The 19,236-nt window shown below is 52.7% G+C and overlaps 3 protein-coding genes and 2 non-coding genes across 8 annotated transcripts in view; 3 read left to right on the top strand and 2 right to left on the bottom strand.

The window, feature by feature from the left end:
- Positions 1 to 321: 321 nt before the first annotated feature.
- PWWP3A (PWWP domain containing 3A, DNA repair factor) lies at positions 322 to 11,080 on the top strand. Of its 3 annotated transcripts, none has more exons than XM_088179344.1 (15): positions 322 to 402; positions 1,182 to 1,224; positions 1,865 to 1,960; positions 2,460 to 2,551; positions 2,798 to 2,868; positions 3,279 to 4,241; positions 4,760 to 4,873; positions 5,535 to 5,605; positions 6,046 to 6,122; positions 6,593 to 6,653; positions 6,912 to 6,987; positions 7,625 to 7,675; positions 8,107 to 8,537; positions 9,207 to 9,295; positions 9,530 to 11,080. In XM_088179344.1, the coding sequence occupies exons 3-15, from the start codon at positions 1,904 to 1,906 to the stop codon at positions 9,603 to 9,605; spliced, it is 2,229 nt and encodes a 742-aa protein (XP_088035470.1). In that variant the 5' UTR covers positions 322 to 402; positions 1,182 to 1,224; positions 1,865 to 1,903; the 3' UTR covers positions 9,606 to 11,080. The 3 variants fall into 3 exon arrangements, with proteins under 3 accessions (XP_088035470.1, XP_088035472.1, XP_088035471.1); XM_088179346.1 differs by lacking the exon at positions 322 to 402 and having other exon boundaries at positions 1,063 to 1,224; positions 3,279 to 3,602; positions 3,633 to 4,241; XM_088179345.1 differs by lacking the exon at positions 322 to 402 and having other exon boundaries at positions 1,063 to 1,224.
- A 479-nt stretch (positions 11,081 to 11,559) lies between these two features.
- TRNAF-GAA (transfer RNA phenylalanine (anticodon GAA)) lies at positions 11,560 to 11,632 on the bottom strand. Its single transcript has one exon. It is a non-coding gene; the product is annotated as a tRNA-Phe (tRNA).
- A 216-nt stretch (positions 11,633 to 11,848) lies between these two features.
- Positions 11,849 to 11,922, top strand: TRNAN-GUU (transfer RNA asparagine (anticodon GUU)). The gene has a single exon. It is a non-coding gene; the product is annotated as a tRNA-Asn (tRNA).
- A 195-nt stretch (positions 11,923 to 12,117) lies between these two features.
- On the top strand, positions 12,118 to 15,495 carry NDUFS7 (NADH:ubiquinone oxidoreductase core subunit S7). The gene is made up of 8 exons (XM_014882972.2): positions 12,118 to 12,201; positions 12,380 to 12,416; positions 12,615 to 12,680; positions 13,010 to 13,124; positions 13,747 to 13,926; positions 14,000 to 14,046; positions 14,811 to 14,899; positions 15,293 to 15,495. Exons 1-8 carry the CDS (start codon positions 12,186 to 12,188, stop codon positions 15,388 to 15,390), a joined length of 648 nt encoding a protein of 215 aa, XP_014738458.1. The 5' UTR covers positions 12,118 to 12,185; the 3' UTR covers positions 15,391 to 15,495.
- Positions 15,496 to 15,999: 504 nt separating this feature from the next.
- Positions 16,000 to 19,236, bottom strand: part of GAMT (guanidinoacetate N-methyltransferase) — a 5,026-nt gene continuing 1,789 nt past the window's right edge. Inside the window, exons 2-7 of one of the 2 annotated variants that reach the window (XM_088179342.1) lie at positions 18,581 to 18,766; positions 17,860 to 18,005; positions 17,715 to 17,778; positions 17,217 to 17,284; positions 16,910 to 17,020; positions 16,000 to 16,712 (exon numbers count right to left, since the gene is read on the bottom strand). In XM_088179342.1, coding sequence (XP_088035468.1) covers positions 16,572 to 16,712; positions 16,910 to 17,020; positions 17,217 to 17,284; positions 17,715 to 17,778; positions 17,860 to 18,005; positions 18,581 to 18,764 — 714 coding nt within the window. In that variant the 5' untranslated portion in view covers positions 18,765 to 18,766 and the 3' untranslated portion in view covers positions 16,000 to 16,571. Of the gene's footprint in view, positions 16,713 to 16,909; positions 17,021 to 17,216; positions 17,285 to 17,714; positions 17,779 to 17,859; positions 18,006 to 18,580; positions 18,950 to 19,236 lie in introns of those variants that run through there. The other variant, XM_014882971.2, reaches the window with a different exon arrangement.

Genomic DNA, 19,236 nt, shown 5'->3' with positions numbered 1-19,236 from the left:
CGGAGCCACCCGGCCCATGGAACCTGTCCCTTGTCCATGGCACGGCTGGCACCGGACAGGCTTTAACCTCCCCAAAAAACCAGCAAATGACGTCACCCTTTCCGCAATGACGTCACTCCCCCGTTGCCATGCCGCACACCCACCCGCCCTCCCAGACTGGGCGTGACTTCCGCATAAATCTCCAATAGAAAACGAGATAGGCGTGACCAAGGCGGGAGCGTGCGCTCTGATTGGCTGAGCCTCTTGTTGTGGCCGCGGCGGGGAGGGCGGGGCGCCAGGAGGCGCTCGCTGATTGGTCCGAGGAGCGCTGCCGGGCGGCTCGCGCGGCGCATGCGCAGAACCTGGTGTGGAGGGCGGCGGCGGCGGCGCGCGCGGGGGGCGGTGTTGTCGGGAGCGCGCACGGTAACGGTGGCCCCCCCTCCCCCCCCCCCCCCAAAATTGGGGTCTAGAGGGGGGATACGAGGGTCTGGGGCCATCACCGGTGGTACCGGGGTTGTGTTTGGGAGTCCCGCCCGTCCTCTGACCGGGCGAAGCGAGGGGCCCGTCCCTCCCCTCACCAGGGAAGGTTTGGGGGGGCATCCCCTGTGAGGGGAGGGTTTTGAGGGGTCCCGTCCCTCCCCTCACCGGGGCGCTTGGAAGGTTCCATCCCTCACGGAGGGGGGATTGGGGGGTCCCGTCCTGCATGGAGGGGGCTCTGTAGGGGGGTCCCGTCCCGTCCCTTGGAAGGTTCCATCCCTCACGGGTTCGGGTTTGGGGGTCCCGTCCCTCCCCTCACGGGTTCGGGTTTGGAGGCCCTGTCCCGTCCCTCGCCGCGTTCGGGACTGTGGGGGTCGCTCCCCTCACGGATTTTGGGGGTTTCTCCCCTCTCAGATTTTGGGAGTCGCTCCCCTCACTGAGGGCGGGATTACCGGGGTTTCTCCCTTCACTCAGTGCGGGATCTTGGGGGTCTCTCCCCTCACGGATTGTGAGATTTTTGGGGGTCGCTCCCCTCACCGAGGGCGGTTCGGGGGAGGGTCAGGTTCCCGTCCCTCCCCTCACGTGGGGTTTTTTTGGGGGCCGGGCGGTTCCCGCTGTCCCCGCGCCGCCTCACGGGGGTCCCGCAGCGGCGCCGCCGTTCCGGGCGCCACTAACGGCCCCTGTCCCTCCCTCCATCCCTTCCCTTCCTCCTTCCTCCGCCACAGGGCCGCGATCCCGGAGCCCCGGCCAGCCCAGTACCTGCACCTTGTAAGTACAGGAAGATCTTCCCTTTACTACGGCTTTATTTTCTTTTTTTTTTTTCTTTTTTTTTTTACAGCCCTTGAGGAGCCCCTGAGGCCGCTCTGATCAGGTTTCTGTTGCAAATCGTGTGTAAAAATTGGGATCAAATTACGTGTAAGGAGTATATCCAGTTATTTTTAGGGTGTAGTTCCCTATTTTCAGGGTTTGGTCGCAGGAAGCTGTGGACTGGGCAGGTCCATGGCTGCATTGTGTAATTCTTGATAGTGTTTTCCTCACCCAACACACGCAGTGAGAGACATTTGTGCTCCTAGAATTATGGATTTCATTTATCCTGAGATTGTTTGGTTTGGAAGGACCTAAAAGCCCATCCAGTCCCATCCCTTCCACTATCCCAGTTTGCTCCAAACCTCATCCAATATGGCCTTGGATACTCCCAGGGATGGGGCAGCCACAGCTCCTACAGAAAAATGGAATTTCAGCTATCATTTTGGAGAATGCTGCAGAGTAATATCAGTGCAGTGATCCCGAAGATAAAACAGTAATAACTGTAATAGTATGTTTGATTAGATCCTGTATTTCCTTCACAAAACAAAGACCACAATGGACACAGGTGGGTGACTCCTTTATTCCCTTTTTTCTCCTTCAGAGCACCTTGGAATTTCCCTTCTCCACGTGAAGCTCAGCCATGACCGACCAAGAGCTCGTTCTCTGCAAGTGGAAGAGGCGTTTGTGGCCAGCCAAGGTAAGGAGGAATGAGGAAATGTTTGTGGAGGTTGCTTGGAAAGGGCTGGAACAGAGCAATAAGGAAGGGAGAGGTCCCAGAAACGTGTCTGAGCTTGTCTGAGCTGTGGAGATGCCAGCAGGAAAAATGGAGAGGGCCTGGAATAATGGGATGTGGGGGGGTTGAGAAGGCAGGGTTGAGTGGGATATTGGGAAAAAAATTCCTCACTGTGAGAGTGGGGAGACCCTGGAATGGATTTCCAGAGCAGCTGTGGCTGCCCCATCCCTGGCAGTGCCCAAGGCAAGGTTGGATGGGGCTTGGAGCTGCCTGGGACAGTGGGAGGTGTCCCTGCCATGGCATGGTGGGACTGGATGGGATTTAAAGTCTCTTCCCACCCAATCCATCCTGGAATTTTATCATTCCACGATCCTAAGGCTCTGTCAAGCTGCTCTTACATCAACGTTTTGCTGTTGTTGGACAAGATTTTTAAATGAAGATTTTTTTTTCATTTTTAACACAGGTTTTGTGCAAACCTGGAGCTGCTGGGAGCAGTCCTGTTGCTGCCACAAAAAGGATGGGATTTAAAGCTGAAATCCTTGGCTTGGAGAAGCAGTTGAGTATCCTTGTTCCTGTCACGTGTTTGCATTCTTAGACGTCAAAAAATAAGGAGAAGAAATGAATCCTTTTATCTGAAGGTGTCTGTGAGATGGGATCCTGGATTTGCAGAAGATTGAGGTGTTTAACCCTACCAAGGACGGGCTGGGGGAGGGAATGTTTGGGTTTTTTGCTGTCTGGGAGCAGTTTTGTGGTGCTGGGAGTTTTTAGGGTGCTGGTTCCAGTCACCTCTTTGTGTTCCAGGGTCAGTGTGAGCTCTGCAAACGCCGTTCCCCTGACAGAGGAGCGGATCAAGGCCATCGCCTCCACCCTGGGTGAGGAGGGAGGGGCCCAAATGTTCTGCTTTGTGTCTTTTCTGGGTGAAAATTACCCATAGAAACTCAGCCTGGGGGAATAAAACCTGTGTAGTTCACTTATTTTCTTTTCCTCTTTTCCACAAAGTTGGAAAATGAGTTAAAAATTATCGTTTTCCTCTTCCCTGGGGTGGTTTGTTGGAGGGATGGTGAAGAAATGTGAGTTTCCCTCAAAATGAGGCATTTCCAACTTGGTCTTTGTGAGTCTCCATCCTTTGTCTTGGGAATTGTGGATAATTTAAGTAGCAAAAAATTCACCTTAAAAGAAACACTACAAGTAACATTTATTATTTCTTTAATCATACATTTTGTTTATGATAGAATAATGATGATAACTTCATTTATTGATGATTTTTTTTTTTCCTAATCAGAGCAAAAGCAAAGCATGAGTGAAGCCGTGGAGGAGCTGCAATATCGCTGTTCCCTTAAAATTGCCCTGGATATTCTCCATCAGACTGACTCGGGCAGTGAAATGCCACCTGCAGAAGGACCAAACCCCGAATTTTCCCGGGAAAAATCTTCCCCTCCCACCCCCTACCGCGGCTTCTTGTTGCGCTCTCGCTCTAAAAAATCAGAACCTGAGGCTGCCAAGAGGAAAAGAAAACCTCAAAATAACTGTGGGCTGAAGGATGATCCCAAAGCACGGAGCCAGGGAGGTTCTGTGACTGCAGAGGGGAGTGGAAAAGCACCTGGAGGTGGCACAAACCCTTCCAGAGCACCTGGAGGTGGCACAAGCCCTACCAGGACACGTGGGGGTGGAACAAACCCTGCCAGGTGTGGTGCCAGGGGTTCATGTGTGGCACCGGCCCCTGAGAGTCACAACTGCAAAAATCCAGAACCAAAATCATCACCCAGGCAGAGGAAAATCCAGCCCAAAACAGAGAATGGAGTCTCCTGTAAGCCAAAGGCTGGAAGAAACCAGCAAGGAAGGCAAAGAGGATGCAGGGATGATTCCCCCCGGGATGAAGCACAGGTGGCTCCTGAGGAGGGATCTCCACCTGTCCTCTCGAAATCTGGCACCGTGGAACCTTCCAGAAAGCCAGGAACTCAGCCTGGGGGAGCATTCCTGGATTCCTCCTGTGAAACTGCCTCGGATGAGCTGGAGAAAAGCATCAGCAGTGAGAGTGAGAGCCTGGCAAAGCAGCTGCATGGGAGGAGAGAGGCAGAGGGTGGAAAACACCTGGATGGGGCCTCAGGCACAGACAGGAAATGCAGGAACCACCCTGGATCCTCACCTGGGCCTTCTGGTGCCTTCCCTCAGCCTCAGGAGGAGGAACAGCAGGATCCCTCACACCTGGCTGGGAATAAAGCCCCTGACTCCGAGGAAGATGAAGGTGGGCAAATCCCTTGGGGTGGGGGAACCTTCATCCCACGTGGGTGCTGAGCACTGTTACTCACCTGGGAATGGTGCTTCACTTTTGGGGCAGTGGCTCTGGAATTGTTGGTTTAATTCCTTTTGGTTTCTGTTCCTGGGAAGCTGAAATGCTGATCCCTTCAGTGCTGGGTGGTTTTTGGGTTGTCTGGAATTGCTTGGGGTTTTCCTTGGAAAAACCCAATGGGTTTGTTATTCTGTATTTTTTTTGGGGGGGGGGTGGGGGACTCACACTTGTCTTCCTTTGCTGCTCTCTGACAAATTGAGATTAAATATTTTTAAATGAGCAGGTGCAGGGTCCTGGATCCAGCCCCATTTCTTTCCCTGTCCCTCTTCTATCACATGATCAGGGAATTAGGATTCCCTAATTAGGAGTGTGCAGGTGTCTCGGGTCCCCTTTGGGGTCACACTCAGGTGTGTCTCACCTGCTCTGAAGCTGATCCTGAGCTAATCCCTGATTTCTCCTGGTGCTGTTGGCAGGGCTGGAACCCTCTGGGATGTGTTCCAGGAGAGTTTCCTCGGAGAGCCTCCCTCCACTCTCCCCTCTGGCAGATGAAGAGGAGGAAAATTTCCCAAGTGTTCTGTCCCACCGAGGTGAGACACCAGCACAGACCTGAGGCTCTGCCCCCTCTGAGTTTGCCTGCAATCCATGGGGATTCCAGGAGGGAATCCAGCTCTGTCCAGCCTTGGGATAAAATGCATTTCCTGGCTCCATCGGGCATTTTGCTGCAAAACAAAATAAAAATCTCTGAAACTGGGTAAAGACCTGGGATTGAAGTTGCTGCCTTTCAGTTCAGAATTCCCTGTGCTGCATTTTGGGGTCACTGTAAAAGCACTGAAGAGAAATTCCTGGACTTTCTCTTCCAAAATTTAAAAAAAAAAAAAAAAAAAAAAAAAAAGTAGTAAACTGATGATATGGGGATAAAGAGTAAAATATCCTAAAATAACTTTATAATACTTGTATCCCAAATCATCTGTTTGTGTTAAACATTAAATTCTGCAACTTTAAAACTAATTCCAAAAATAAAGGAAAAAAAAAAAAGAAATACAAAATTTAGTATCAAACGCTGCACTTACTCCCCCACATCTTTCACACAAAATTAATTTTTCTACTCAATTTAAATCAAAACCACAACACCTTTTGTTGTGAAGAGAAACTCCTGGAGTTTCTCTTGGAGGAGAAGAAGAGAAGGGCAGCATCCTGTCTTGTTTTATTGTATTTAAATTTAAAATTTCCCTTCTTTTTTCATACCAGAACCCAAATTCTTCGAGGAAGGGATGTTGGTGTGGTGCAAGCTGCGGCGCTATCCCTACTGGCCAGCTGTGGTAAGAGCAGCTCCTGCCTCATATCCTGCTGATAAGGAGCAATTCCCAGTTCTGGAGTGACTTTTTACCCTTCCTGAAAGTGTTAAACACCTTCCAGTAGAAGCATTTCAGGATTGATAGGAGTAAATTTGTACTAAAAGTGCTCAAAATGTGATAAATTCACACCTGTTGGTGCAGAGCAGGGATTATCCCGGTTCTTTTGTCATGGAGCAGGGCTTTGTTGTCAATTTGCAAAAGAAAAGGGAAGCTCTTTGTGCACTAAAAATGTTCCCTTGGAGGAACTGGTTGCTGCTTCCACTTGAAATTTTTGTATTTGTGTAATAAAGAAAAAGTTGCACCAATAGGAGGAATTTAAGTGTGGGTTGTGGTGGGTGATATCCACGGAAAAATATCCCTGCTTTAGCAGGATTAGGATTTTTGAGGCTTTATCCTCTCTCCAGGTGAAAGCAGTGAAGAGGAAACACCGGAGGGCCTGTGTGCTCTTCATAGATGGCACCACAAATGAGAAGAAAAAAGGGTAAATGTGGATTTTCATCCCGTGCTGAATTCCCAGTCTCTGTTTATTCCAGATCCTGTGCCCGTTTCCTGGTGCAGGGTGAGGACGGTGTGGGAGGGAGGGGCTGGGGCAGGTGAGGCTTGCAGGTGCTTTGTCATGCTGCAGGTTGAGGCAGCTCCCTGTCCTTGGGAAGGGCTGAGGAATCGAAAACAAAACCAAAAAAAAAAAAGCCTGGAATGCAGCCAGTGTTTTCCTTGTGCTGTCCAAACTTTCTGGAAACACTGAGATGCCTTTAACTTTTCTCTAAACCAGATATTTCTCCTTTTTTTAGAAGATTCCATACTTTTAATTTGCTCTGGAAGCAAAAAACATTAAAATTTCTGCTCCTTAATTCCTTGGAAAATGGGATTTTCAGGGAGAAGCAGAACTGCAGTAAATAAACAGGGAAATGGAGTGGTTAAATGCACCCCTGACTGTGTTTCTTTTAAAAGTTTCTCAGTGTCTCTGAAGAGCCTGAAGCACTTTGACTGTGAGGAGAAGCAGGAGCTCATTGTGAGTATCCCAGAGATGTGGAATTGCAGAGCTTGGGCAAATACAGTGGGAAATGCAGGATATGAATGGCCAGGGGGGGAAATTGGGGTTTGACCCCCTCAAAGCCTCTCTCCTCCCTGTGACAGTTCTGGCAGGAGCTGTTTTATTGTGAGGAAAAAAAATTGTCATGGACCAATTTCTGTCCCCTTCTCGGTGTCCTGGGCTGAAACTCTTGGAGAGCTGCTGGATTTGGGACAGGAAATCCTCCTTGTTTTGCAGGAACGAGCCAAGGAGAATTATTGCAGGGAAATCGAGTGGTGCCTGCAGCTGATCCTGGACTATCGGATCCGAGTGGGTAAGGAGGGGCAGCGCCACGGAAACACCAAATCCCGGCGTGGTTTGGGTGGGAAGGGACCTGAAACCTCATCCAGGGACACCTCCCAGTGCCCCAGGGTGCTCCAAACTGGCCTTGGGCACTCCCAGCTTCTCTGGGATCCACCAGAGAAACAACTTCTCTTCCTCAAAGAATTTGGGTTCTGGCGTGAAAAAAAAAAAAAGGGAAATTTTCTTTAAAAACAAAGAAAACAAGACTCTCTTCTTCTCCTCCAAGAGAAACTCCAGGAGTTTCTCTTCACAACAAAAGGTGTTGTGGTTTTGCTTTAAATTGGGTAGAAATATTAATTTTGTGTGAAAGATGTGGAGGGGTGTAAGTGCAGTGTTTGATAATAAACTTTGCACTTTTTTTTTTTCCTTTATTTTTGGAATTAGTTTTAAAGTTGCAGTATTTCATATTTAACACAGAACAGGTGATTGGGGATACAAGTATTATAAAGTTATTTTAGGATATTTTACTCTTTATCCCCATATTGTCAGCTTAGTAATATATATATTTTTTTATATTTAGAGAGAGAGATCCACCAGGCAAAGGGAACCCCAAACTTTGATTTCTGGGCTGAGTGGAACTGATCACTGCCTCTGTTTTGGCTTTTTAGGTTGTCATTCTTTCACTGGGTCCTTCCTGGAGTATTTTGCTGCTGATATCAGTAAGTGAATGCATCCTTTGAGGAATTTTTCTCTTTCTGGGTAAATGTAGCTCCAAGATTTACATACAAGTGACTTTGGCACCAGACCCAGAGAGGGGCTGCTGGTAAATTTACAACTTGTTGCAATCAAGGGTTTAATAAATTAAATAAATATTGGTGGTTCAAGACAATCAGGTCATGGAATCAGAGAATAGTTGGAGCTGTGACTGGTTCCTTATCAACATAAGGACAGTCCATGTCAACTCCCTAATATTTTTATTTTCTTTAAGGCAAATAAATATTTTGGTGGTGTTTTTTTTTTTTTTTAAACCTCTTTGGTAGGGAAGGAAGAAAAACTCCTCTCAGCCATGTCAATAGAAAATAAGGAATTTTATTGCTAAGACAACTCTTTTGTACCTTTTAAAAATAAATTCTTGTGGTTTCTCTTTCAGGTTACCCAGTGAGGAAAGAGGGATACCAGAGTGTGGTGCAGATGGCATTCCCAAACACAGAGGAGGAAGGGGCTGGAGAGTCTTCCTCAGACACCTCCCCCCAAAAACCCCCGAGGAAACTCCTCCCTGACAGGACCAGAGCTGCCAGGGACAGGGAGAACAAGAAACTGGTGGAGTTCATAGTGAAGACCAAAGGGGCTGAAGAACATCTCCTGGGGATCTTGAAAAGTGGGAAACAATCCCGTTGGCTGAAGAAATTCCTGAATTCCAGCCGTTACATGACCTGTGTGGAGACTTATTTGGAGGACGAGGAGCAGCTGGACCTGGTGGTTGGGTACCTGAAGGAGGTGTACAGGGAGATGGACACCAAGAACCTGCACCAGATCCTGGGGGATGGCATCAGATTCATCTCAGATGTGCTTTTACCTGAGGTGAGGGAGCATGAAACACGGGGAAAAATGAGCTGTGGAGTGATAAATGACATTAATTCCCATGATTTATTCCTTTGGAGTGACGTGGGGAGAGTTCCCAGAACTGAGGCAGGCAGGAATATTCACCCCTGCTCACAGCCTGAGTCACTCAAATGCTGATTTTTAAACGCAGAAAGGAGAAGCTTCCGGTAGTTTGTTGTTTTTAAAAGCAGACTGATAGTTTTCTGATGTATTTTAATGACTTCTGAAATCCTTCAAAGCTTTATTTTCGGGTTTTTATTTTAATTTGGCAGCTTCTCAGGATTTTCTTGGTCCTTTGTGTGTGTCGAGGTGCGGGGGTGGTGTGTTGGCTGTTGTTACAGTTGTTGTGGATACCTTGTGTTCTTCTCAGGAATTTTCCCAGGAGAACATTAACTCGTGTAGAAACAAAATTACTGTGAAGAATATTTTAATCTGAGGATAAAAACACTCCCCAGGGGATGATACTGAACAATTTCATATTATTTATTTAAGAATTTCAGGCACTCAGTGAGCAGTTTCATCCAAGTTTTCCAAGTAACTGAGGAACCCTTTTGTCAAAATGTGCTCAGCTGAGGGAGTTTCAAATCCCTGGCTGTGATTTAGCTTTGCTTATTGATTATTATTATTAATTATTCAATGCTTTTCTAGGCCATCATCTGTGCCATTGCTGCTGTGGATGACATCGATTATGAGAAGGCAGAAGAGAAGTACATTAAAGGACCACCTGTGAGCAAAAGGTAGATTTGTTTTCAGGCTTTTTAAGGGATTTTTACTCCTTTATTGCTGAGTACAGAAAAGGTTTGAGATGAGGGCAGGAGAGCTCAGTGTCCTCCTCCTGTGAGGGACAAAAAATGAAAAATATCCCAGCTGAGCTACTCCAACACTGCAAATTTAATTTGTCCAGGTGACACAATCTGGACAATAACATCCTGTTGGAATTTAAAAAAAAACTTTTATATTTTTCTTTCCAGAGAGAGAGAATTGTTTGATGAGCAAGTCCTGGGAAGCAAAAAGCTCAAGACGGAGCCAGAGCCTGCAGAGAGCTGAGGGGAGTGGCCAGGGCTGCCCGGGGCCAGGTGTAAATAACCAATGGTGGTTTCTATAAAACGTGGCATTCTTTATAAAGTCTGTGTGTACATTCCCAGGTAGATTGCTCTCAGCCCTTGCTGCTTCCCGTGGCCTCACCGTGTTTAGGATCCTCATCCATCAGTGCCCTCCTGGGGGGCTGCCAGAGACCCCCCCCAGAGCTGCTGCTGCTGCTGCTCCACCGATTTCCACGTGGATTTTCTAGCCAAACACACAACGTGGGAAGGGATCTTGTCCTGCTTTGTGGCCTCATTGCTGCTGATAAAACCAAGGGGTTCCTGGCAGGAAATGCTCCCAGGGGTTCCCCCTTCCTCCCTCATGGATCTCCAAGGGTGGGAAATCAGATTGGTGCCCAGAGCTGCAACTTGGATCACAAAGATTTGGTTTATTTTGTTTTGTTATGACAAGTAGAATTCCATGGAGAAGGAATCCAGCTTTGCTTAAAACAAAAACATTTTTTCCTCTAGCAGTGAACCAGTGGAATGCTGGTTTATTGCCTCTTTTGGGAGGCTTTTAATTGTCCTTTTCTCATCTAAATTCCCAATTTAATCCTGCCCAGCTCCCTGCCCACCTTTGCTGGAGCTGTGGCACATGGAAGCAGTGTCACCAAGAACTAATTAATGATGAATAATGATAAATGATACATAAAACCCCCTGATTAGGGTTTCTCTGTGATAATGAAATGTGATCTCCTTGCTTGTCCAGTAAAACCCTGGATGATTTGAAATGAAGAAGTTGAAATTGGGATCCAGATGTCTATCCTCACTGTAGTAATTATCTGAATATATTTTAATTACACTTTTAATTGCTCTGTGCTCTCAAATGAGTTTTATCATAGAATCTTTATTCCCGTTATCTCAAGTACCTCAATTATAGGGACAGGCCAGGAAGTGAGGGTTTTATTAAAACCTGTGAGGAGGGATAATGAGTTTTGTGGGATAGGATGAAAAATTAATGATGGAGTTAACACAGAGCTGTGAGTGGCACTTTCCCTTTGGAGCTGAGACGTTGGGGAGGGACATCCTGGCCCTCATCCCAGTGCTCTGGGGTAATTTGGAGATGGGGATCAACTTCCCCCTCCTCTACATTAACCCTGTGTTCCCTTCTCCATCAAAACTCTGTTGAGGTCCTGCTCCACACCCGTGCACAGAATCAGAACCACCTCACCTCTGCTTCCCTGCAGCTCTGGAGTCCTGGAGTGCTTTGGGCTGGAAGGGACCTTAAAGCCCAGCCATGGGCAGGGACCCCTCCCACTGTCCCTGGGTGCTCCAGGCCCCTCCAGCCTGGCCTTGGACACTTGCAGGGATAATCCTGACCTTGTCCCACCCCCTTCCAGTGCTGCCCCACCGGTCACTCACTGGTACTGGGTACCAGGCTCAGCCTCACCGTGTACAAATCATGTGGACTTAATAAAGTGAGATGGAGTGAATCATCAACATTTGCTGCTTTCGTTTTCTTAATCTGTGGTGAGTGGGGCTTGCACCCCAGTTTTACAGCAGGTGAAGATTGTAATATCCTGTCTCAGTTTCACATTATCCATCACTGGGAAATGAACTCACTGGTTTTTGTTCTTGTGCTTTATTTAAAATGGACTGGCACACCTCTGCTTGTGATTGTCCAGTGTTAATTAATCCATGTTCCCTCAGCTGCCTCCTCAATGCTCAGTGCAAGAACACTAATTCATATTTACCATTAATTCATATTTATTTAATATCTTTAATTCTATTTATCATTAATCTGGTGTTACATCTCGTGGTCCTTCACCCCTCCTTCCCTGCTTGTGCGTGTTTCCAGGGTATTAAAACGATGAGGTGCAGAGTTCGGGGAGGGGATAACGAATTCCGAAGCCTCGGGGGGTGTTTGGGGGTGAAAACAGCGCTTTTACAACGCGAGTCCCGGCAGGAAAAGAAGCGTCTGCCGAAACCCGGGATCGAACCAGGGACCTTTAGATCTTCAGTCTAACGCTCTCCCAACTGAGCTATTTCGGCTGCACGGCCGCGCTCCGCCCCCCCCGCCCGTCACCGCCGCTGGGCCGCGCCGGCTGGGGGGACACGGAGGGGACATGGGGGGGCGAACACGCGGGGACACGGGGCGGGGTGTGGGACACGGACACGGGACACGCGGGCACAGGACGCGGGGACACGGGACGGGCGGGGCACGGGGACGGGCGGGAGTCGCGACAGGCGGGAGGTGGCGGCAGCGCGGTCTCTGTGGCGCAATCGGTTAGCGCGTTCGGCTGTTAACCGAAAGGTTGGTGGTTCGAGCCCACCCAGGGACGGCCGCTCATTGTTTTCCTGCGCGACCGCGGCTCCGCAGCCCCGGTCATGGCCCCTCCCGCCCAGTCCTGCAGCGGCTCCGGGACGGCCTCGCCCGCAGGGGAAGATTTGGGATCGTTTTTGGATCGCTTTGCCTCGGGGCCGGCGGCTGCCTGCGGAACCCTTCGCCAGGGCCGCGTTTCCCGCCGGAGCGCTGAGGCGGTGCCGCGCCGGGCCCTTTAGCGGGTGCACCGCGCGCAGAGGTTGCGTGAAGGGCTGCGGAGAGATGGCGGCGCTGGGCCGTGAGCGGGGCCGGGAACAGGGACGGGGATGGGGATGGGACGGGGACAGGGAGCAGTCTGGGCACCGAAACAACCCCTCGGCCTTCCGCCGAAGGAGTGACCGGGAGGGTGCCCTGAGGGGACACCAGGCCGTTGCCGGGCCCTCAGCCGGGCTGAGCTCTCCCGTCCTTTCTTGCAGGTCTCCGGCTCCCCGCGCACGGTGTGCTGGGCTGGAGGTGAGCTCCGGGACTGGGGGACCCCGGGGCTGGGGGTGACGGGATGGGGGGACCCCGGAGCCGCGGCTGAACGGCTCCCCGAGCTTTGGGGGTCAGTGTGGGTCACTGGGGTTTGTGGAGCAAACTCCCGGGAGGGCTGTGGTGCCTCACAGGGGCTCTGTCACCCTGTGACCCTGTGCGGGCCTTTTCTGTTCCCAGGCCCGGCTCTGCGAGTCCCGTTCGCGCTCAGCTGCTCCATCAGACGCCGGCGGATCAGGCTGGCAGGTAACAGCTCCTGCCCTGGGGACAGGGAGCAGCCGCTTGTGTTCCTGGGGCGCCGGGTCCCAGGGGCACCTCCTGGAGTCAGGCGTCTCCTCCCTTCCCTGCTAAAATCTGGGGAGATCTGGCAGCTCTGGGAGCCCCGGGGAGAGGCAGCCAAGGGCTCTCTGTGGTTGGGGTATGGCTGAGGGGCTCTGCCTGAGCACCGAATCCACAGATCCCACACTGAGCGGTGGAATTGTCATTCCTCAGGGAACCACCACCCCTTGGAGGACTAAAGGCTGATTGTGCAAGGAAATAATTGGAGAGTGATGGCTCTGTGCTGTTCCTTTCAGCTCTGTCCAGGTGCAGAAGAGCTCTGCTGTTGTCCAGAGGAAATCCTACGTGCCCAGCAGCCGTGGCGAGTACGTCATTGCCAAGCTCGATGACCTGGTCAACTGGGCACGGCGGGTGAGTCCTGAGCCACCCAGCTCCCCTGGCACCGAGGGACAGAGGGTGACACATCAGAGGCACCTCCTGCTCAGGATAAAAATAGGCTCAGAGCTCCCGTGGCCGAGTTCTGTGCCCAGAGGGCGACACTGGGGTCCAGTGACAGAGCAGGAGAGGCTGAAGGCACTGAGGGTGTTTGTGGGGTCTGGAACTGCCCTTTGGTCACCAGTAAAAGGCACTTTCTGGAGTTGTCCCAGCTGCTCTGCCTGTGGGGAAGGGTGACAGTGTCCTGGGTGTGCTGTGTGCCCTGGGTCTGCTGTGCTCTGCCTCAGCTGGGCTGGTCCTTTTCCAGCCACCACTGTCCCTGTGGGGTTCTTGGCTGTCCTTTCTTCAATCTCCGATGTCCCTGTGGGGCTCTGAGCTTTCCCTTCCCCTGGGCTCTGAGCTGTCCCTTCTCTGCTGTCCCTGTGTGGCTCTGAGGTGGCTTTAGCAGTGTCAGGGGAGCAGCTCTGGATGCATTCAGGCTGCACACAGAGCTCTCTCTCCCCCCGGCTCCATTCCCCTTGAGCTGTGGGGTTTTTCTCCCCATCCCTTGACCTCTCCCATTGCGTGTGTCACCCTGAGCTGCTGCCTGTCCCCACAGAGCTCCCTGTGGCCCATGACCTTCGGGCTGGCCTGCTGTGCTGTGGAGATGATGCACATGGCAGCCCCTCGCTATGACATGGATCGTTTTGGGGTCGTGTTCCGGGCCAGCCCCCGCCAGGCCGACGTCATGATCGTGGCAGGGACCCTGACCAACAAAATGGCCCCAGCACTGCGCAAGGTACAGGGGACCATGGGGACCTCAGGGACCTCGGGGGGAGCTGGGAATCACCCCAAATATCCCTGTTCTGCAGGTCTATGACCAGATGCCAGAGCCTCGCTATGTGGTGTCCATGGGGAGGTGAGTGCTGAGATGGTTTTGGTGCAGTGGGGGGAGTTCTTTGCTTGTTTGTGTTTCCAGGTTCTTAAAGAGGCTTTGTAGAGCAGAGCAGAAATTCCTTCTGGGAATGGTGTGTGTGAATCCTCCCAGGGATAGATTCAGGGGGTTTGCAGCTGCCAGACTTGTGTGTATCCAGAATGCCAGAGTTTGCTTTTGCCTTTCAAAATGCTTCTGCTGTGCTGGATTCTACTCCATGGGGGGAATCAGTTGGAATCTCCTCCATGGGGGATTCAGTTGGAATCTGCTCTATGAAGGGATTTGGTTGCAATCTCCTTCATGAGGGGACTTGGTTGGAATCTGCTCCATGGGGGGGGACTCAGTTGGAATCTGCTCCATGGCTGGGCTCGGTTGGACTCCATGGTCTCAGGTCTTTTTCAACCTGAATGATTCCGTGATTTCTCACAACTTTCTTGTCCCCACACCGGGGCTGAGGGCAGCCAGTCCAGGCTGGAACAGGAGAAATTCTGGGAGAGCTCTGAGACAAAATAGAAGGTTTTGTAGCAGAGAGGGAGGGCTGTGAAATCTGCTTTGTGAGGGTGATGGGAACAGTTCAGTTGGGTTGGATTCATCTAAAAACATCCCAGGCAGGGCTCGTGATGGGGCAGTGTCACCTGTGAGCTCTCAGCTGGTGGCTCCAGGCCATGAAGGAAGCCTGGCAGTGCCAGGGCCACCTTGCCTTGGCCTCCTGCTCACCTTCCTGGGCTCACCCTGTCCCTGTCCTGCAGCTGTGCCAACGGTGGGGGCTACTACCACTACTCCTACTCTGTGGTGAGGGGCTGTGACCGCATCGTGCCCGTGGACATTTATGTGCCAGGTACCAGGGGCAGCTGCACCTGGGAGCAGGGCAGGGAGAGGGGAATTCTCTGCATTTGGGGGTTGGTTTGAAAGGTTTTCCTGTTTCAGTGGTGGGGAAGCTGCAGCAGCTCCAGGGGTTGTGGGGTGGGGGAGGGTTGTGGTGGTGGTGGCACCGTCAGTGGGGTGGGAGGGGGTTTGGATACACTTTGAAATTAAAGAATTGCTCTGTTTGATAAAGATCTTGATAAACACCATCAATTGAGTTTCTTTACACTCCTGCCTGTGCTAGCCACAAAGCCAGAGGGGAGTCAGCTTTGGAATAAATCCTGGGGTTGGCACCTCTGCTGCTCTGTGCAGGTACCAGCCCTGACCTTCCTCCCTTCCTCCCTTCTTTCCTTTTTCTCCCTCTCAGGTTGCCCACCCACAGCTGAGGCTTTGCTCTACGGGATCCTGCAGCTGCAGAGGAAAATCAAGCGGGAGAGGAGGATGCAGATCTGGTACAGGAAATAAACTTTATTTATGTCCCACTCACTCAGTGCCCCCGGGCACTGCTCACATTCACGCACAAATCCAGCTCCTCACGCGCCTTCCAATAAAACTCGACCTGTTCCAGGGGCTTTTCTGTCTTTAATAAATCCCCCCTCTGATCTGAGGGGGTTGAAAAACTGGGCTAAAAAGAGCTGAATTTGGTAACACTGCTGAGTTGGTTTCTGGGCTGAATAATTTGACAGGGACATAAAGGCTTTGCCAGGATTTTTTTTTTTTTTTAGCTTTCTTGGGAAGTTTTAAGACCAGCACATGTCCAGGTGATCTCTGAGCTCTCTCTGAGCTCATCCTTTACTCACCACCTGCTCCTTGATGGTAATTCCTACACAGGATCTAATAAATCCATAATATTTGCGTGCACAGGGGCCAGAAATTAATTCTGTTTCTGTAACAAGTCAAATACTTATGCTTAAAATCAGAATGTGAATAATAAACCTGAATGTAGAGCTCCTAAGCAGGGCAGGGATAGAGCAGCCTGTCCTGGATGCATCCCAGGAGCCTGGGATGAGGAATGGTAGTGCCTGAGGGACAAACACACTTTGGAAAGACAAATAAATCGCTCGGGAACAGCAGTTTGGGTATTTCATTCCTTTTAATGGACTTTATCCCTTCTGGGGAGATAGGAAACATCACTCATTGAGCTGTGAGGGAGTGTTGGGGTCAGGATTTGCTGCTGTGGGCTTTGGCTGAAAATATTGGGAAACTTCCCTGGGGAGTTGCTTCAGGAGAAGCTGAAATGCCTCAGACTGCCCCATTATTTCTCCCACCTGGTTTGGATTATTTGACTCTTGTGGGAAGCCACCCTGTGATTTCTCAAAATGATCCAATTTTTAGGGGAAATGGCTGGTTCTGGAACCCAGAGCTCCAAACCACACTCTGGAATTGCAGCTTAATTGAGAAATTGAAGTCTTGAGTGGACAGAGCAGGGTGAGATCTTCCACAAGAGCCCACAAAACCCCCTCCAGGCCAGGGGGCTCCTGGGGCAGGGGAGTTTCCTGTCCTTTTGTCCCCTGGAATCCATCCCAAACCTTCACCCATCTCTGGATGACGAATCGGCTCCGATCTCTCAGGGGTTTTAAAGGAGATCAGAGCCTTTCTCCTCCTCATCAGCACCTGCCCAGCTCCTTCCCCCCGGGCTGGGCCCCTCAGTGTCTGAGCACGGTGGGGGTGATCATCCTGGGGTGGGAGTAGTAGCGGCACTCGCGGGGCGGCTGCAGCTCCATCACGCTCGTGCTGATGTTCTCCCTCCTGAACCCCGCCTGCAGCAGCGGCCCCACCTGGGTCTCCTGCGGGACAGCAGGGGATGGAGGAGCAGCCGTGGGTGTCAGCTGTGACAAGGGACACAGCGGGGACACGGGACCCCAGAGGGAAAAGCCCTGCGAGCTCCCCTTTTGGCTCATCGCCAGTACCGCGGATGAGTTCCGCAGCCGTGGAGTGGCTCTTGCTCATCCCGGGCACAGCTTTGGGGAGGGGAACAACGCACCTCAAACATCTTCTGGATGTCGCTGTAGCTGGTTTTGAGCAGCTCCCCCCACGAGGTGAGGTTGCAGTAGGTGAGGACCCCTCCGGGCCGCAGCAGGCGGAACGCGTGGCCCTGTCCCGGGAATTCGGGAATCGGGGGAGCCGGGTCAGCTCCTCCCCGGGAATTCGGGAATCGGGGGAGCCGGGTCAGCTCCTCCCGGGAATTCGGGAATCGGGGGAGCCGGGTCAGCTCCTCCCGCTCAGCACCCGGCTCCAGCTCCCCCTCCCAGCCCAGCTGCTCCCTGCAGAGCCGCTGCCCGAGGTGTCACCTTGATGAAGTTGAACTGATGCGTGTGCCAGGTGTCCTCTGAGAGCGGGTAGGTGTCGTACAGGATCCCTGTCCGGGAACAGCGGGGCTGGCCTTAGCTGGGAGAGACCCTGAGAGGCTCATATGGCCCGGGAAAATCCCCCTTCATGGCCTGGTATTGTTGTGTTCCTATTGCAATTTGTCCCCTGGAAGGCAGCGATGTGATTGCCCCCAAGACAAGGATCCACCCCCAGGACAAGGATCTGCTCCCCAGGACAAGGATCTGTTTCTCCGGACAAGGATCCAGTCCAGGACAAGGATCTGTGCCCCAGGACAAGGACAGGGACCCCAGGGACACAGCTGTGCCCTGTCCCCAGCCCCATGGGAGGATGTCCACCTGCACCCTTGTCAAACTTCTCCCCCCTTTCCATGGCTCAGGGACGCCCTGGGCTTTGCTGCACCCCCCTTTGCAGTGGGGTCCCCACCCCAGCCCCTCCCCACGCTGCTGTCCATGTCTCACCACTGAAGTGCCCATCTGGCAGCGTTGGCACCACGTCCTCCCACAGCCCCTTCAGGGGCACCACCTGCACATGGGGGGCGGAGGGGTGAGCTGGGGGGGCTCACAGGCACCCCCCAGCCCTGGCACAGCCCTCTGTGCCCCTGACCTTGTGTGGCTGTGCCTTGGCCCACTGCTCCAGGCGCTGGAAAACGCCCTCGTTGCACTCGATGATCCAGTGCTCCTCGATGTCAAACTCCTGCACCTTGGAGGCAGCGATGGCCATCCCGAACCCCACCTCGAGCACGCGGCCACCTGCACATGGAACTCACAGCTCTGGGTTTTCTCTGCCTCAAACCACCACCCCCCAACCCTGAATTCTCACCCATTCTTTCCCCACATTGGGCTCTTTGGGTGCGGGTTGGGAGCACCTGGTGCTGCTGGCACTGAGGGGAGAAGTTGGGAGCAGCCCCCTGTCCCTGTCACCTGCTGCCCTCCCGAGCTGCCCTTGTGTTCCTGTCTCCTGCTGCCCCTCCACAGGGGCCCTTTGCCCCCACCAAACCCCCCAAGTTGATCCCAGTGGGAACAAACAATGTCCAGCTGGCAAGGAAACAGCCCCAAAAGCAACAGGGCCTGGGATGGGAAACAGCCCCAAAATCAGCAGGGGCTGGATGGGAGGTGGCTGCATCCCCTCCCCATGTCCCCGTCCCTTTTCAAGAATGTGTCACCCTGACACAAGCACACAAGTGCCACCACGGCCCTGCTGCCCCTGTCATTGCACGGGGGCCACATGCAGTGGGGTTCCCCAGCAGAACATCTCCCCCCACACCAGCTGATTTTGGAGAATCTGCACCCCCAGCACGTCCCAGAACCCGTGGGGTCCCCGTTACCCTTCGATGCAGCCACGGTGGCCAGTGAGTGCATGTAAGGAGTCTCCCAGCGCTCCATCACCGGCTTGCCCAGGATCTCCAGGTGGGCATCGGGCTCATCGTAGCCCGCCCTGGCTTCTCTCCAGGCCGCCCTGCAGTCCTCGCCCTCGGCAAAGATCGGCCCTGCTGCTGCTCCGGAGCTCATGGCTGCGGGAGGAAAGTCCAGCTGGACGGGCCGAGGCTGCCAGGCAGGGAAAGAAAGGGCCACTGGGCTCTTGGCCGGCTTTAAATAGCCCTGCTGGAAAGTGCTGAGTGTGCACAGCCGGCTGGGGCCCCTCCAGGGATCGGGAGCCCTTATCGGGAACGGGGCACCACGGGACAGGCCGGGGCTGCCCGGCTGGAGTGGTCACACGTGGCCTGGGGGTCACTGCGGTCATCTGGGGGTGCAGAGGATGTCCCTGCTCCCCGTGGTCACTGGGAATGACCAGCCGGGCTGGATCAGGGGGTAAATGGAGGAAGGGGTGTTCCCTGTGCTGTGTCCCACGCTGTGTCCCACGCTGTGCCACCCTCCGGGGCCACATTCCGGGCCACACACAGCGCTGTGCCCCGCACGGTCCCACGCACTGAGCCCAGGGAGGGCGGGGCGGGACCCTGCAGGTGGGCAACGGGACACGCGG

This window comes from Sturnus vulgaris, chromosome 26, assembly GCF_052056855.1.
Source record: "Sturnus vulgaris isolate bStuVul1 chromosome 26, bStuVul1.hap1, whole genome shotgun sequence".
In the NCBI taxonomy this organism is placed as follows: domain Eukaryota; kingdom Metazoa; phylum Chordata; class Aves; order Passeriformes; family Sturnidae; genus Sturnus; species Sturnus vulgaris.
The sequence above is the reverse complement of the archived record's forward strand: the minus strand, read 5'-3'. Positions and strand labels throughout refer to the sequence as shown.